The 17,874-nt window shown below is 41.2% G+C and overlaps 1 protein-coding gene across 3 annotated transcripts in view; it reads right to left on the minus strand.

The window, feature by feature from the left end:
- HPSE2 (heparanase 2 (inactive)) overlaps nt 1–17,260 on the minus strand; it is a 595,067-nt gene extending 577,807 nt beyond the window's left edge. For all 3 annotated transcript variants that reach the window (XM_024121610.1, XM_024121612.2, XM_024121611.2), the window contains exons 1-2: nt 16,971–17,260; nt 13,929–14,086 (exon numbers count right to left, since the gene is read on the minus strand). In XM_024121610.1, the coding sequence (XP_023977378.1) occupies nt 13,929–14,086; nt 16,971–17,260 (448 nt within the window). The remainder of the gene's footprint in view (nt 1–13,928; nt 14,087–16,970) is intronic.
- Nucleotides 17,261–17,874: the final 614 nt, after the last annotated feature.

Consider the following 17,874-nt stretch of genomic DNA (forward strand, 5'->3'; position numbering starts at 1 on the left):
CGCGGCATATGGGATCCTCCCAGACCGGGGCGCGAACCCGGTTCCCCTGCATTGGCAGGCGGACGCGCAACCACTGCGCCCCCAGGGAAGCCCTACAAACATTTTTTAAAGTGTGCATGGTTTAGTGACTATCACCAAAAGTTCATGTTCTATTTCCAGCTCCTCTGCTTACTCAGTACGGGCCTCCTCTGTGGTAAATGAAACCCTCTCACTGGATGCACCGTGATAGCTAATGAATGTCTGAACTTAAAAGGCTTTTAAATTCTTTGTTGGAAGTCTCCTCAGTGATACTGGCATCCACAGAGTACTCTCAAAAGTTCCCTCTGTGCCATTCTCTGGACTAGTTCTAACCTCACCCTGGGTTTGTATTCCAGTCTCAAAGGAGTCTGAGTTTCAGGTGTCAAATCTACAAAAATGGCATCCTGCAGCCTGTCCAGAAGTTTGTCAATAAAGAACAGTTCAAAGAGAATCTGGGACTAAACTAGAGCCTAGCACACCTACAAGCAAACACAGCCTCTCACAAAGAAACAACAGGCCCATTCTAGCCTTCCTATTTCAGATTGGCCCAAACACTGCAGAACACAAGTACCCACCTGGTTCACTGAAGTAGATTGGAGGGATTATCATTAGCTGTGTATGCCTCATTTAAGAGTATCAGGCTTGGGCTTCCCTGGTGGCGCAGTGGTTGAGAGTCCGCCTGCCGATGCAGGGGACACGGGTTCGTGCCCCGGTCCGGGAGGATCCCACATATCGCGGAGCGGCTGGGCCCGTGGGCCATGGCCGCTGAGCCTGCGCGCCCGGAGCCTGTGCTCCGCGACGGGAGACGCCGCAACAGTGAGAGGCCCGCGTACCGCAAAAACAAAACAAAACAAGAGTATCAGGCTTGAAGACAGAGGTACTGAGTTCTAATCCCAGTTCTGCCACTTAAAAGCTGTATTACTCTGAGCAACTTCCTTGAGTCTGTTTTCTCATTTATAATATAGAAATGCCAAAATTTAAAATAAACTTACTATACACAGCTCCTGTGATGATCAGAGGAGTTTTTATAAATCTATAGTTCTATTATTCTTTAGTTCTGTAATTCTATAGTTCTTTAAATTTTAAAGAACATTACAAATGTAAAGTGTGATTATTTTTCTCCTGCAAACTGATTAGGGAGCTATTCAAAAATGGCTACTTCTGCCTTCTTTAGTCTGTTTCTCACAAAACATTATGTGAGGTCTTTATAAGTGTCTCTTCTTTGGCTGAGTGGTGTTCAAATTCACAGAGTAGCTTTAACAAGATGAGTGACAGCTAGGATTTCTTTCAAATCACACAGTGATATACTATTTGAACAAAAAAGTCAAAATATTTTTAGTGTCACTTTCTATCTGTATCCAAAACTTTTAAAATCACTTGTTCTACAAAAGAAAACTGTACTTTGATACACAGGGTTAGTTTTGCTGTGACTGTTTTCTTGACATTTGCTCAAAGAATGCATTATAGCTAAAAGGATTAAAATGGATAAGGGTGGTTAAAAAGACATTGGGGAAAATAAATAATTTAGATCAAGTTCCAATACAAAAAAGATATGATTCTACAGCACTGCTTTGTTAGAAACTACAGACAAATAGCAAACACAGAAGTTCTTGCAAAAAAGTACCAATGAATTAGAAAGAATGGTTAAATTACAACTCATCCACATATGGATTATTCTTTAGCCACTGAAAAACAGCCCATAATTTCTGACTAAAAGGTTATCTAGATAAGCAAGTTGTACAAAAATACAATTCCACTTACACATTTAAATTTTTATATACATATATATGTACAGAAAAAGGTCTAAAAAGGTACATGCCAGACTGTTAAAAGTGGTTATATCTATGATATATGTATTATTGAATTTATATTAATGAGCACGCATTTCATTGGTATCAATAAAATAAATAAAAAGCCTAAAACTTTAAAAGTAAAAATATGAATAAGGAAGTTAAGCATTAACCAGAAATAGACTATGAATTTTTTAAAAAGCAGAAACAATGAATGGAAGAGCTATTATTCTTTTTAGTGTATTAAGCTACCCAATAAATGGCAAATAATCAGTCAACAAGTATACACTGAAGAACTACTAGGCAAAAGACAGCTACTAGGTTCAGTCCATTGATTTTGATTTTAACATCTTATATCTATGCCAGAATCTGTATTTCATATAAGTTATTTATTTTAAATTGATGTCATGAATCACAGCTCTCAGTTTGAACTTAACAATAAATAAACCACTAGGCTCTACAAAAAAAAAAAAGACAGCTACTAGATGTTGCAGCAACAACAAAAATGATAAAATCACTACTGTCACAGTGACCTATAATCTGGGGGTTGAGCCAAGTCTACATGAACATACACAAAAAGATACCTGAGAACACTGAGGCAGAATATGAAAATAGCCAAAAGAGTGATTTTTATACAACAAATACCTTGGAAATTCAGGCTCAATAAACACTTCATGAATGAATAAATGAGATAGTGAAGAATTCATAGAGAAGGAGGACAAATTTGAGCAGGGTTCTGAAAGGCAGGAAGAATTCAGAAGTGGGTAAAAAGTGGGCAGACAGATGATGAAGTGAGAAATCCGGAGGGTTAGAAATTAAGAGAATGGCAGACTGAGTAGGAGCTCTGTGACAGGAAGCTACACCATCTGCTTGTGAATAAACTCAGGTTCCTGTGGGGAAGAGTAGAGAAGAAGCTGGCCAAGGAAGGTGGGCTGACTCTAGAGGGCCTTGGAAAACTGGAGGAGAATGAGGAGGATTTAAGTTAGACAAGGGATAACCTTGAAGGTTTCTAGCTAGGCAGTGACAGGAGAACATGGAGCTTCAGAAAGATTAATGAGGCAGGAGGATGAAGAGAGGCTGGAGAAAGGGAAGCCAGTTTCCTTAGAGAGAGAAGACAGAATAGATGGGAGACGAAGACTGCCCAAACCAGATGGAAACAGCCATGAGGTAAACAATCATAATTTTCATTTAGCCCCATTCTCAAACTTTCAAATCAGACTCAAGTTAATATAAACCCCTAGAGGAAAGGCCTTTGAAGCTGTCTTGGTAGAAGAATGAGGAATATTGTGCTGTTGTGCTATAATGGGGGTGGTGAACATCACCAACTTCAGAGTGAGACTGTCCTGGATCCAGCCACAGCTCTGCCACTTACCAGCAGTTACTTACTTTGTGTAGAATATATAACCTCTTTGCTCCATAGTTTCTTCATTGTAAATGGCTACAAAAGTGATCTCTACTTGAGTTTAACAAACTCTCAGTTCAAAGAGAAAGATAAGGAAGAGAGGTATGAAGGAAGGGTTTTCTTGAAACTTCACCCTTATCAGTTCCCTTTATCCTTCACAAGGTTTCTCTGGCCTCAGAACTTGAAAGAAGAAAAATGCAGAGTATGGTTCTAGTATATAAATAAAAACAAAGTAATTCTAAAATTGCCCAATAATTTAATGGTAACTTTCCAACAACTTTTTCAAATATTCTTATTTTTCTGCTTTTTTTCCTGCCATTTCCCTTATATCAAAGACACTGTTGATCTATTTCTAGTGTTCTTTTCAATTCATCTGCTTCCAAAATAGTTCTATCCAATGGGAACTAATAAGTTCTATTCCATTGGATCAGTTGCTGTCCTATTCCTTCAAATGTCATAAAGTGTAACAGTCATCTCTTTCAATTGTTCATGTGTCTCCCTGTGATTATTCTTTTGCTGTTTTTCCTAACAACTATTTTGTGTCCTAACCCACTAGAACTTTGAAGGAGGGTCTACGGCACACATTTTTTTTTACTGCTCAATGATACTTAATATAGGGCTTTTGAGTGCCTGATAGATGAATAAATGAATAAATGAAATAGTGAATGAACCAAAGACTGGATCCCTCTTATCTAAGCACAGTGAAGAGAGAACAGGACTGGGTTCTAATCCTGGTTGTACTAACTACTGATCTTATGACCTTAAGCAAGTCACATGTCTCTTCTGAGTCCCTATTTCTTCATATACACACACATACACACGTGCATGCTCACACGTTTGTCAACAGATTGATTTAAGAATTAAATGAGATACCATATGTAAAACACAGTAAGAACTCAACAAACAGTAGCTGTTATTAGCATTATTATTATTTACCCTTAAGGCCAGGTCAAGCTCCCTCCTCCTAGGCAACTGTACTGACTACTCCAGCTCTCATTTAATCTCCTTCTCTGAACTTCTATAGCCCTTACAGCTTGTTCTACATCCTTTAACCTTTGAATATATCTTATCTTGTTCCCATTGCTATTATTTCCTACATGCCTTGTATGTCTGAGATCTTTGACTCACAGAATCTCAGAATTAGATGCTACAAACAGACAATGTGGTCCATTTTCTTCATTTTATGGATAAGGAAGGCTTCAGGAAGGTTAACAACTTGCACAATGACACATTTAGTTAGTAGAAAAACAAGTTCATTAACACAGCCTCCGCTTAAGCCTTCAGGTTTAATGGGTGATGTCATTGAGTCCCTGCTCCCCAACTCTTTACCTAGGTGGCCTTGGGCAAGTTATTTAACCACTCTGTGCCTCAGTTTCCCCATTTGTCAAATGGGAAAATACTACTTTCCTCATAGGGTTGATAAAAGGATTAAATATTAATCTATGTAAATTCCTTAAAATAGTACTTGACACATAAAAAGCACCCAACAATGTTAGGTAATATTATTATATTATTACTATTATTAAGCTGCAGGGGAAACATCCATTCTTCCATAGTATTTCAAAGATAATGACCCAAATCTGAGCAATTTAACTTTTGCATTCTCATCTTCCATCTTTCAAAGTGTTTTTGCCTTTCCAGAGCAAGTAAAAAATAAGGTACTCGTTTAATCCCCAACTCCCTCAATACAAACATATAGATGCAGATATGTACCCCATCTTTTCTAAATATGCAGCTTATATTTTTCACTCTTCATTCTTCACCACACAGAAAGCAAAACACATGCATTAAGGTTTGTAAACAACATAAATTTTTGTTTGACTCAATGTGTCTGTTCCATGCAATGTGATGGTGGTTATCTATATGGATTTTTATGTGTATGTCAATCCCAGTGTGTTTTGATTATAAATTCCTAGAGACAAAAATGATGTCTGCTTAAGTCAATCAAACAAATTCTGGGGCACTTGGACTAAATTAGATCAAGTATTCAGAGCAGAATTTCAGAAAAATTTAGAGAATGAGAGAGGATTAGTGAGGACTGGCTCAGCAGAAGGCTTAATGAAACAGGGGACTTGGGCAGAGCTTTGAAGGACAAGTAAAAATTTTAATTCAAGACAGAAAATGAGTGTTCAAGGTAGAGGGTATACTATGAGCAAAGTGGAAAGACTTAGCAAAGATTAGTCTGACTAAAGTAGAGTGATGATACTCAAGACCATTGAGAAATTCTATTGAATATGTAAGACCAGAGCACTTTGAGAGTACAGTTCATGTTCTATTCCTCTTGGGTAGCCCCAGTATTTAGACTAACCTTGGAATTTGGTTTATAATTTAAAAAACATGTATTGAATTAAGCAAAATTACACTGATTTTCACTGTACTAAAGTGAAGAAAACTGATAATGAAACCAAAAGACAAAGGAGTTCAACAAGGTATCTATACGTTCTATAGTACTAGCCACGAGTCTACAAATTGTATTTAATTTGCCTACATCACCACCATGGACAAGTGTAAAAAATAAAACACACCAAATTCTTTCATTCTCATATATTCATATGCTCTGTCTCTGTCTCTTTCTGTCTCATACACACATACACACACACACACACACACACACACACACTGTTCAGAGTTCCAATCCATTGCCTCATAGATCTAGACAGCTGAAAACTTGATTAAGGTACTAAGAAGCACAGAAGTTAAGAGTCTTAACATTTAATCCATTTTGATGAAGGATTCTCAGAAGAGGCTCCTGACTCTATGAGCCCAGACCATGTGACTGGCAGGCTAAACAGGCCCAGGGAATTTTAAAAGAAACTTCTTTTCTTCCATGACGTACCCATCCCACCAGGAGGCCTTGGGAGAACAGGAGAGAGAATATAAATAAATATGCAAGAGAAACAGTGATATTTGGTATTGGCAACAGCAGCACAATTTGTGGATTACCTTTAGCCCCAATGATCAGGCGATAAATTATACAAATGTGGTTGTGATTGAAAGGCCTATTTACTAGACTTTTTTTTTGTGGTATGCGGGCCTCCCTCTGCTGTGGCCTCTCCCGTTGCGGAGCACAGGCTCCGGACGCGCAGGCCCAGTGGCCATGGCTCACGGGCCCAGCCGCTCCGCGGCATGTGGGATCCTCCCAGACCGGGGCACGAACCCGGTTCCCCTGCATCGGCAGGCGGACGTGCAACCACTGTGCCACCAGGGAAGCCCCCAAGACTTTTTGATTCACTGAAATTAATTAAGCCACCTCTACAAGCAGTAGACCAGAGTCTCCAGATCTCCTCTCTACCACTTCCAGCACTATATAGATCCACAATGACTAAACTGTGACTAAATGGCATGTTAACTATATCTTTAGGTATCACATTCAAATTCACAGGGGTACATTGAGCTGCAACTAGCACTCAGGACCTGGTACCAAATTTCAAACATTATAGAAAATGCACCCACTTTGTTTCCAAAAGGCAGAATAAAACATATATAAAACTTCAGGTGATTTCTGACACCATTTTTTTTTTTTTTTTTGCAGTACATGGGCCTCTCACTGTTGTGGCCTCTCCCGTTGCGGAGCACAGGCTCCGGACGCGCAGGCTCAGCGGCCATGGCTCACGGGCCCAGCCGCTCCGCAGCATGTGGGATCTTCCCGGACTGGGGCACGAACCCGTGTCCCATGCCTCACAGGCGGACTCTCAACCACTGCGCCACCAGGGAAGCCCTCTGACACCCTTTAATACAATATTAAATTGTGTCAAATCCTTCTAAAGTTGCTAGCAGACAAATCATGAAATGCCAAATAGTGGCCTTGGAATGGAGGCTTTTCTTGGCCTAAAAATCTCTAGAAACTGCTTTTGACTGATGTTGCTGAAGTGATAAGAGGTCAGGAGTATGTAATTTGACAACCATAGCTGGGCCTCATTCATCCTCCCAGCCTCAGCATCAAACGGGCCTGGAGCTAGCTGCCTGCTCAATGAGTAAATTCATGAGTGAATAAATATTACAAAGTAGTAGCCTGTTTTTACTCTGTAAAAGAAGGAAGGGTAACAAAAATAATCAAGCAAATTCTAAAACCTTTATTTTATATACCCTAGAAGAACCAAATTAATAATTTAGTTTTAAATTATCTGTCCTTTAAACATGCTTCATAACTCAAACCTCATCAAGTTCAGTTATAACACACTTTTAGCTAGAGTATATGAATGTGTGCAATGATTTGGAAAAGAAGAATGGGAGAGGGCAAAGTCATTATCCATGTTGAAAACATGTCCTTCCCCTCTCCAATGGAGTAAAAGAACTTATAATAGCCTCTATTTTCCTATAGGGCCAATTCCATTTTACTATGCTTAAAATTCAACATTCTCATCATCTGATCTGGATTTACCCAACCAACCTGTACTCTCACACATGTACTTTCTTCTTTTTTAATTATATATTTTGGAGCTAACAAAAATACATTAGCACTTCTTAAAATTCAAATTAGACATAATTCTAGAAATATGAGCTTTTCTTAGAATAATTTCTAATATGTGCTTTTCATAATTTTAAAATAAACATTACTGAATTTTTAAAAAATATGCAAATAGGCTTCTATAAAAAAGAATGTTATGCTTCTAGCAACATGAACTAATATAATTTCTAACATGTACCTTCTATTTAGGCAGGTGGTCTCCTTATTGCCCAAACACATATTTAGGCTTTGCCTCATGCTCTTTCCCTTGAATGAAATGTCCTCTCTCATCTCTACTTCTCCAAAGTCTAGGCATCCTTCACAAGGCCCAACCTAACTCCCACCTAAGTCTGGCCAGTTTTCATCTCTACTTTTCCTGTCACATCCTGGCAAACTATTTTGTTCCACTTAGCACTTCATTCTATATTGTCTTTGTGTTACTCTTCAGTTTTATCATTATAAATGTTATCTCACTAACAAGCTATTAGATCATTGACAGCAGAGACAGTGTCTTTTGAAGGGGAAAGGTCAAGTATTTTGTAGAGTATCCTTCAATTTGACTAGTGTTTTCTCACATTTACAGAGAGTTATGGATTTGCGGAAAGAATATCACAAAGGTGAAGTGCCCTTCTCATCACATTATTTCAGGGAATACATGATATCAACATGACCTATCTGCTGATGTTAACCTTGATCACTTTGTTGAAATGATATCTGACAGCTTCTCCCCTGTAAAGTTACTATTTTCTGCTTTATAGACTCTCTTCTTTAGAAACAAGTTGTTAAATCCAGCCCACACTCAAGGGGAAAACAGAAGTTCCACATCCTAAAAGTATCAAAGAATTGGTGGTCATATGCTAAAACCACCACAATAATTAATTAATTAATTAACATTATGAGAGAGATGCTTTGAGGCTATGCAAATATCCTGCTTTGCCTTAAACTTCGCCTACTTATTTTAACACTGATTAGTGGATCTTGCCTACAGCAATGATTACTCTTGTGCTCTAATGTTGATATAGGACTATATCTTTTAAATATTTGATAATCTGCATTTTGTCCAGCATGAAACTAAACACAGAGCAAGTAATCAATAAACACTTGTTGGGGGCTTCCCTGGTGGCGCAGTGGTTGAGAGTCTGCCTGCTGATGCCTGCCGATGCGGGGGGACGCGGGTTTGTGCCCCGGTCCGGGACGATCCCATGTGCCGCGGAGCGGCTGGGCTTGTGAGCCATGGCCGCTGGGCCTGCACGTCTGGAGCCTGTGCTCCGCGACGGGAGAGGCCGTGACGGTGAGAGGCCCGCGTACCGCAAAAAATAAATAAATAAACACTTGTTAAATGTAATTGGATTTCAAGAAACATTTATGTAAAATAAAGTGAGATAATGAAAGGTGGATAAGTTCAAGGCAAATATGTATTTTAACAGTTGTACTGTTCTTATGTCATATGTCTTGATTGATGAAATGGGACTAGAAAGATAAAGAATTAACTGCCTCACCTCTACTAAAACTAGGAAAACTTCCTGGAGAAAGGAAAACAATAATAATAGTTGTATAGTGCCTTAAAGTTTACAAAGTGTACTCCACATTCATTATTTAGGATTTCAGAAGCTCTCAGAAGAGAAAATTTTCAGGAGACGAAGATTGAAAAAACATTTAAATTTGTGAAAAGGTACTATTAATTTGGGAATTGGAAAATTAGGTGTAGAAACTACGTAAGGCTAACCAAGAAAAGCAAAAGTAAAGGCAAAGAAGAAACAGATACAATAAAAAATAGTGTGGGTCCAGTACAAGGCTTTAAATCAGGTGGTAAAGTTGATTTAATGCACAGTATGAAACCAAGACACTTAGACTACCAAAGATAAAGAGTACATAGTTAAAATAATGAAGTATGTCATTAAAATAAATATTAAGAATGGACTTCGTGGGAAAATGCATTGAAGGTGAAAAATGAATAGAATCTTTATGTATGCGTTTACTCATTTCTTCACTGGTAACCTCCGTTTTTCCAGTGCCTTTAACAGGCTCTTAACCTAGTATGCAGCCAAAAATATTTGCGGAAGTTCTACTATGTGTCATACATAATGCTAGACATTTTAGGATATACGACAATTAGATATGGGCCCTTCCTATAAAAAAATTGCATTCTAATTGAAAAGGTAAAACAAAAATACATATATATATGTTTAACTTTTCATATATATATATATATATATATATATATGAAAAGTTAAAAAGCAAAACAAGGCAGAAGGGGCCAAAAGAACAACATAATGAGAAAGAACTGCAATAGTCCAGAGAAAGAAGAGATAACTATGAAATGACCTGTTCAGGAAAGGCTTGTGAAAATAAGGGCATTTGCAATGGGTCTTCAAGAATTGGGTGGAGTGGGTGGTGAAATTTTAACAGAGCCAAGAAAAAGGCATTTAAAGCAGAGATAGAATGGCTGAACAAAGGGGGTTGAGATAAAGGTGTTTTAAGGAAACAGTGAAAATCAAGCTGGGCTGTAATAAAAGTTATATGAAAACATAGGGTACAAAAGGTAAGCTGAAATTTAAAAAGGCTTTGAATGCCAAGTTGGGGAGTTTGAACATTTTCTGTAAGCAATCCAAAAATAATCAAAGTTTTCCAGCAAGAAAGTGACATGATGAATATGATATTTTAGAAATATTAAGCTGGCTTTTGATGTGCATAATAAATGGTGTATATCTTGATTAAAGATATGGTTATGGCAGTAAAGAGACAGGCATACAAATAAATCACACTGAATATACAACAAAGAGAGGTAGACTGCAGCAAAATAAACTTAAGAACAAAAGATTAACCCAAGATTTCTTTGTTAGGAGCAAGAAAAGCATAACATCACATAGATAGGCAAAGGGTAAGACTCCAAAATATGAAGAACAATCCTATTTTTTATTTCCTCCATCATCATCATGTTTATATGAAGTTCAAGTTGCCTACGCTAAGAGTGGAATAAGTAACTGTATTAAAGGACTAACTAGAGAAGTTCCCAAAGTTTATGTAAACAGTGACTTTAGAAAGAGAAAATGCAGCTGCATTAATATGCTTTAAAAGTTTTTGGAAAATATAAGCCACATGATTTGTTAATTGCCCTATTAATTCAGGGGAAAACAACAACAACAAAATATCACATCGAAGTAGCAATATGAATGAATTAACCAGAAAAGAGTACGTTACCCAAGCTGGAACTATCAGTTCATTTTAATGTTAGTATATAACAAAACTAAAGATTAGTCTCTTCTTTCATTACCACACAAAAAAAATAGCCACCCTATGTTCTCCACCTCAATTCCTTAAAGACAATTCTCCCTAAAAATTCTCCCTACATTCTCTTAATACTCTCAAACAATTCCCTAATTCTATCTCCTTTCTTCTGTATAAACTTTGGTCTACTGCATCTTACTCACTCCTTAAACCCACTTTAAAATATTAAACATATATGTTATAAATTTCCTGAAGCTACCTTTAATAAAAGTAGGAATACTTAGCCTTCATAGTGCTTTGCAGTTGACAAAATATTTTATACAGATACCTCTCAGAACCCTCACAGAAGCAATGCAGAGCAGATACTATCACATCCATATATTACAGAGAAGCAGCAAGCCCAGGGCCACATATTCATAAGTGATAAAGCCAGGCCTGAAATACAGGCTTTCTGAGTCCAAATTCCATATTCTATTCCCTATGTCACTCAATTTCATAATGTGCCAGTAGCTGTATCTAATTATTCAAAATGTATGTTATTATTCTATATTATGTTTAAGCCAATACATCCCTTTTTTAAAAAAATAACGTACTTATGCCAAAATGCCTATTACAGGGCCATTTACTGAGAAGACCTAATTATTTTAAGAGGCTCATTATGATGACAGTTATCACTGGATTAAAAGTGACAACTGAAGTATAACATTTGCAAAATTGCTGAGACTACACCAAAACCATTTTTGCCTTTAATTCTGCAATGCAACATGCAACAACAAAGACAATATGGGTGATTTAAGGATATGTGAGCATCAAAGGGCAGAAACAGGGCATTCCTACTCTCTTTAACTGTGCTAAGGCCTCAAATACTGATATAGTTCAGAGCATCTTATTACCAAGGAGACATAAATCAAAAGGAGTTCAGCTAGGAGCAATAAAACAGATTAGTGTCTAGAAGGACTGACTTTAAAGAAAGTTTTAAAAGAATTAAATCCAGGTAGTCAAGATAAAAAACAGCTATGAGGAAACCTTTTTTTGAAGCTGACACAACAAAGAAATTATTTTGAAGGTAAATGTCTAAAAAATGCAAAGAGGAGTAATCAAATATTTAGAGAATATAAAGGGAAAATTCAGGAAAAATTTACCGGTGAAAACCTATGGGACAAAAAACCTCTCTCCCACAGGAGTGGTAAAAACTACACTCCTAGAGATATTTAATACCATGTTGGACAAAACGAGAAAAGGATTCCATATGGAATGATCCTGTACTGAACCCTGAAGTGGTGGGAGGATTGAAGATGACCTCTTAGATCTTTTCCATTTCTGGTTTTTTCTTAATTCTATGAAGTTTTATGGGGCACGGCCTTCTGCCAATATCCTTTCTCCCCATGATGCCCACTTTCTCCTTGTACAAAGGGAAACAAATTGTATCCTTCATTTTAAGCATATCTCCCACTCTCAATGAATAGGTAATATAATCCTAGGTACAAGTTTGGGAGAAAAAGGCTAATTCCTAAACTTATAATAGTCTTTTTTTTCCCCCACAGTGGTTCCTGGGGCTCTTATAAGTTTTTTCACAAACTAAAGAGGAAGTAGTTCAAAAGGACTCAAAGAAGAGCTGTTTCATCAGGAAAACCATTAATATTCTCCCTTCTTGTATCCGAACACAGAGCTGACAGTGACCCTGGGAGCTATAAAGCCCCAGGTCAAATTACCATCAGAGCTGCTGTTCAGGTTTATCTTTTACCTTTCAGCATTTTATGATGAGTGACAGCAAAATCTACTGGCAATCCACATTTTTATAGCAATGATATTTACCTTTGGAAAGATGTAGCCTTAAACACCTACACACTTAGCCAATGTTGTAAAAGAGTAAGTCTAATTCAGGATTCAAACTCAAGAAGCCTCAGCCTTGCCCTCTTTCTCGTCTGGCACTTTAAAAAAAAGGTTTCTCAGCCAACCTTGAAATAGATCCAAACTCTCCACAATTCCCGTTCAGTGAAAGCCCCAGAAAATACAAGGGTTTTTCCTCATTTTGCTGATTTATAAGGACAAGATGTAACAAAATCCAGGGAGCTCTGAGAACATGTCCCTGAGCCCTTTAAAAATAAAACTGTAGCTCATTTATGAGAAGGGACAACAGGGCAGAGATAGCTCTCCAGGAATGGACACTAATGCCTCTTCTACCCAATCTAAACAACCTCAGTGGGTGAAGACCCATCAATTGCCACCTTGCCCATTTGTAAGAAACTCTGTTCCTCTACCAACACAGAAAGTTCATAGTTATTAACACCAAACCCTCTAAACAATTTTCTTAAATACCATTTTCATTTTTCCCTAGTAAAAATGAGACTGTTCAAATGTAAAAAGATTGGCCTCTCACACTGGAATAGGATCTGGCATTTTCAAAAGCCCTTCCAACACTTAACTCATCTGATCCTGGCAGGAAAGGCTGGCATTTATAATCCCATTTTGAAACTGAGAAAAAAAAAAGTGCGACTCTGAGATTAGGCAGTCTAAAGAAGAGCCCACTGTGAAAAGTTTCAAACCTTCCCAACAATGGATCAATCTAAAAAGGATTATTCCAGAAAACTTTAGAGTAGGATTCAAAAAAGGCTGAATCCCTCCGTAGCCTCATCGCAGGAAAGCAAATAAGAAAAACAAAAAGGCACTTCCTTTAACTTTAGAAAGGAAACGTGACCCTGCCCCTTTATGAACCTGACTGGATTTTCTCAAGAAACCCACTGCACCTTCTCCCTATACGACTAGCCAGTCATAAGTTTTGGATACCAGTTCTTGGCCTCTGAGACTCAGCCGCCCAAGAAAGGCCGGCAGCCTGGACAAGGACAACCTGATGAGCCCCCTTTGTGTAATCACGTCAGGAATCCCACACTCCAGTTTCCCCTCGCCTACAGCTACCAGTTTTTCAGGTGAGCTTCAACCTGGCCCTCCTCCAAATCTGCACCCCACACGCATACATACCGATTGCTCGCTCCCACTCCCCAAACTTCCCCCACCCAACAAGAGTGGGGAGCAAGTTTCTCACCATCCTCATAGTTTTTGAGATAGTAATCCGGGCCGGGGCCCCCACGGCTTTTTGCCGGGTTCCTCAGATTCTGGAACTGCAGGAAGTCGGTCCTTTTGCCCCCGAAGCGCAGAAAGGCGGGCGAAAGTCCCCGGGCCAGGGTCACCAGACGCTTGGAGCTGCAGGGATAGAGAAGGAGAAAGGAAAGGATCCGGGGGACAAGCGAGAGGGTGCGGGGCACCAGCAAGGCCCCCTTCCCACTCTCTGTGGAGTTGTGCCTGGTGCCCCAGCCCACCCAGTCTTGGGCTGTGGGGCTCCGGGAGCTACGCCTCCCACGCCCAACTGGTCGTGGCCCCCTCCCTCAGGCACCCCGACGATGCTCACTAAAGGTAGTATTTACAAAGAGTTAGAGATTGTGTTTGTTAACAGTGCGTGCGTAAGGTGGGGGGTACCCTTCTGCTGAGAACACGGGACTAAGGCGCAGTTGCGGGGCTTCTGCCCCTGCCCGAAAAGCTCTCCTGGAGGAGACGCGCAGCGCACGGACCCCGGGCTCCGACTTTTGCCAAACTTCTGGGCTGAAAGACGGGATCTGCATCCTCTGCCCCAGGGGCATCGCAACCTCCATGGAGAAGGTGAAACCCGCCTTCTTTCTCTCAGAGCAGGCACCTGAGATCAAGTTAATTTTTTTTAATGCCAAAGCTGATTTTCCTTTTCCACTACCTTATAACAACTGTATGCATCTCCCAAATCCCTGAGCAAGAGAAATTCCCGGGGTAAATCCTTGCCTTTCTGAGAACACTCCCCAGCCCCGCCTCGCACAGTAAAAGCAATGCCTCTTTGGCCCCTGAAATAATTCAGCCCGATCTCAGGAAAGGTAACGTTCTCCTCACCACCCCCCGGGTTGAGCTCCATCTTTTTTCCTTCCCACTTGGGGCCATTTGGAAGCTCTGAGGAAAATGAAGTTTGCCGAAATGTGGAACCTGCGCGTAGTAGGAGACTCGAGGGGCATCAGAATATCATTTACACCTATTTAGGTTCAGGATTTCCATAAATAGGTTTTTCAAAAGCCAAACGCTGCTAATTCGGGAAGGGGTAGAGAAGCAATCAGATGCTCTTAATGCTAAGGGCATCAGCTGTTAAGTTCCGGGTCTCTACGTTATTTTTAACGCTTTGCTGCTTCAAGTTCTGAATATCCAATCCAAATGGCACTAAAGAGTATCTTAAAGGCAGTGGATAGGAGAAAACAAAGACTAAAACAGAGACTCCAGTTTTAGAGTTTCTAACAAAAGTCGTGGCCGCCTGGAGAAGTCCAATAGCCGGAACGATCGCTTGGCCGAGGACTCCGGCACTGCGTTAACCGGCGGGCGCAATCGGGCGTCGTGTGGGCCCACGGCGGGCGAGAACACATCCGTGCGAGTCCGGCCCCGCAGAAACGGCGTTTCCAACAACCTTCCAGCCGGAAGCCTGCACAGCCAATGCAAATGCACCCCGCCAAGGCTTCTTCCCCGAAAAGCCGCCTTCCACAATCTTTTCTGCGACAAGCATTTAGCGAGAACATGAAAGTTTGTTGATGTTGTTTTTAAGGTCAGAAGCAAAAGAACCCCGAAGGAGTCCGCGTAGCTAGAGAAGCGCGATGCAAGTGGGGCGTGTAGTCGCCCCCCACCTCCCGGACGAGCTCACAGACGCGCGCTGCTGCACGGAAGAGCTTCCGAGGAGGAATCCGGCCGCGCAGAGCTGTTCCCGCCCTCCCAGCGGAGGCGCGGGCAGGAACCAAAACGACCTCGGCGGCGGCCACAGCAACCACTCAGTCCTCCCGCAACGCTCGCTCCACGTGGAAGAAGCGCCCCTCACAGCGCCTCCTGCTACCTGCCGCGTCCGCTGACCTGGCCGAGGCCAGGGGAGACCTGGAGAGCTGAGGGGCGGGCGCACGCGAGAAGCAAACTCGAAATTTCGCAGTGAAAGATACTCAGGAAAGGCGCGGCGGACGCGGCCTCAGAACAGAAAAGTGAGACTGAGAGCTCTGGGAGCTCTTCGTTCGAGGGAGCCCACAGCTGAGGCTCCAATTTGGAGGGAAATTTTTTTAAACTCAACACTTGGATTCGACATTGTAGACTTTTTTTTTTTTTTTACATTGCAACTCTGTCCCTGTTGGGAAGGGATCGTGGTTGCCTTACTGCTGAACAGTAACAACTGGGGAGAGGGTGAGCCCAATTAGAGTCCAAGCCCTAGAGTAATGCAGGGTCCATGATCACAAAACTCCCGGCTTCCTAATCCACCAGTGCTGGATTCAGATCTCCGAAACATCCCCCGAGTATTTCTAGGACACTTTCCACTCTTCTTATATACGCTTATGACCGGAGCGAGGACTTTTTTTTTTTTCTTTAAAGAAAAACTAAACTATGCAGTTACTGCAGGAGATTTAAGGAAGAGGGACTGGGGGGACCATTCGGTCCATAAAAAGTCTTTAAAAGTCCTTAAGTCTGGAAAGGACAGCGGAGGATATAAAATTTAAAATTTGAACCAATTTGCCCACCGCTCAAGCCTCTGCTTAGATTCATTTTCTGTCTGGGAGTGGGAGAGAACTGACGAAACGATCTTTCCGTGGAAAATTCCACTTTCGTGCAATCCCCGCTTAAACACTCACAGACACACGCAGACAGGCACTCTCTCTCACACACACACCCCCACCCCCCTCGGGTCTTTGTTGTTCGAGACCTTTTTCTTCGCTTTTGTAACTGCCCTGAACCTCTTGTTTCTTTTCGGAAGTAGACGGGGAGGCTAATTGTGGATATATGTAAGCACAACATTTTTTCAGTCATAACTGGTAAGTTTCTGAAATGCCTTCTGCATTGCAAACATGTGCATCTTAATAGAAAACACTGCTTTTCTCAATCACCAGTTACAGCCTCACAGCAAATATTCCAGGAGGAGGAAAACCTTTCTTCTCTTTGAGAGATCCGCTTGGCTTATTTTCTTCTTCTTCCCCCTTTGGAATGGGGGGATAGGAAGGGGTGGGGGTTGCTACTTTTAAAAAAAAATGATCCATTGAAGCCCCTGCCTTACCTTAAGAAATCCAGCCAGCCATCATGAATGATGGACGGATCCAGCTGCAGAGAGAGGAAGTTCTCATTGACTGTTCTGACTGGGTTCTTGGTGCTCACATCAAGTAGAATCAGGGTCTTTTCCTTCAAACCTGGAGCTCTGTCTACAGGCAAGGGTCTCCTGTCTCCAGCTTGGGAGGAAAGGGAGAGATGGAGCAACAGAGCCAAGAAGAGAGCCACCGGGGCTAGGCACGCGGGGGGGCGGGAGTTGCTGGAGGGCATGGCTTCAGGAAAGGCACAGAGCACCCTCATTAAATCCCTCTGATTTAAACCTCTCTTCCTACAGGGTCTCGCTGGTGACTAATTGTCCTTATCTAAAGTGTGTGTCTGTCTGCCTTTTTCCCCCCTTTTTTCCCTTCCTTTTTCCCCCCTCTCTCTCGCTTTTTTTTTTTCCTTCAGTGTTTTGGTGCTGGTGGAGCGAACTCACGCCCCTAGCCAGCCTTCTCAGAGACTCGTGCCAAGAGTACTTCACCAGCACCGCCCCTTTAAGAGATTTCAACTGCAGACATTTTTTAACTTTTTAAAGGTAAGGTGAGGCGGGACGGGGGAGGGGGAGTAGGAAGAAGTGGTGGCGTTGTACCCTCCTGATTTAACCCTCTAGGGTCGGGAAGTGGAGGGAGGGATTGAAACTGTACAGTTGTAACATTTGGGGTACCAGGCGGGACGTCTTGTTTTTACTTCCCTCCCGGCAAGGCTCTGGAGAGAGCAGTTCTAGCTGCGACCCCGACGCGAAAGCCTCTGCGCCAGTCCTGGGCGTGCTGGAGTAGGGTCTGCACCAGTCGCGCGCCTGTTTGTCCTGACAGCGTCAAGGAATGTCTTCCGCTCCAGGCCCTTCCCTTTGGGTTGAAGCAGCGAGAGCAAGGCTG

This window comes from Physeter macrocephalus, chromosome 20, assembly GCF_002837175.3.
Source record: "Physeter macrocephalus isolate SW-GA chromosome 20, ASM283717v5, whole genome shotgun sequence".
Taxonomy (NCBI): domain Eukaryota; kingdom Metazoa; phylum Chordata; class Mammalia; order Artiodactyla; family Physeteridae; genus Physeter; species Physeter macrocephalus.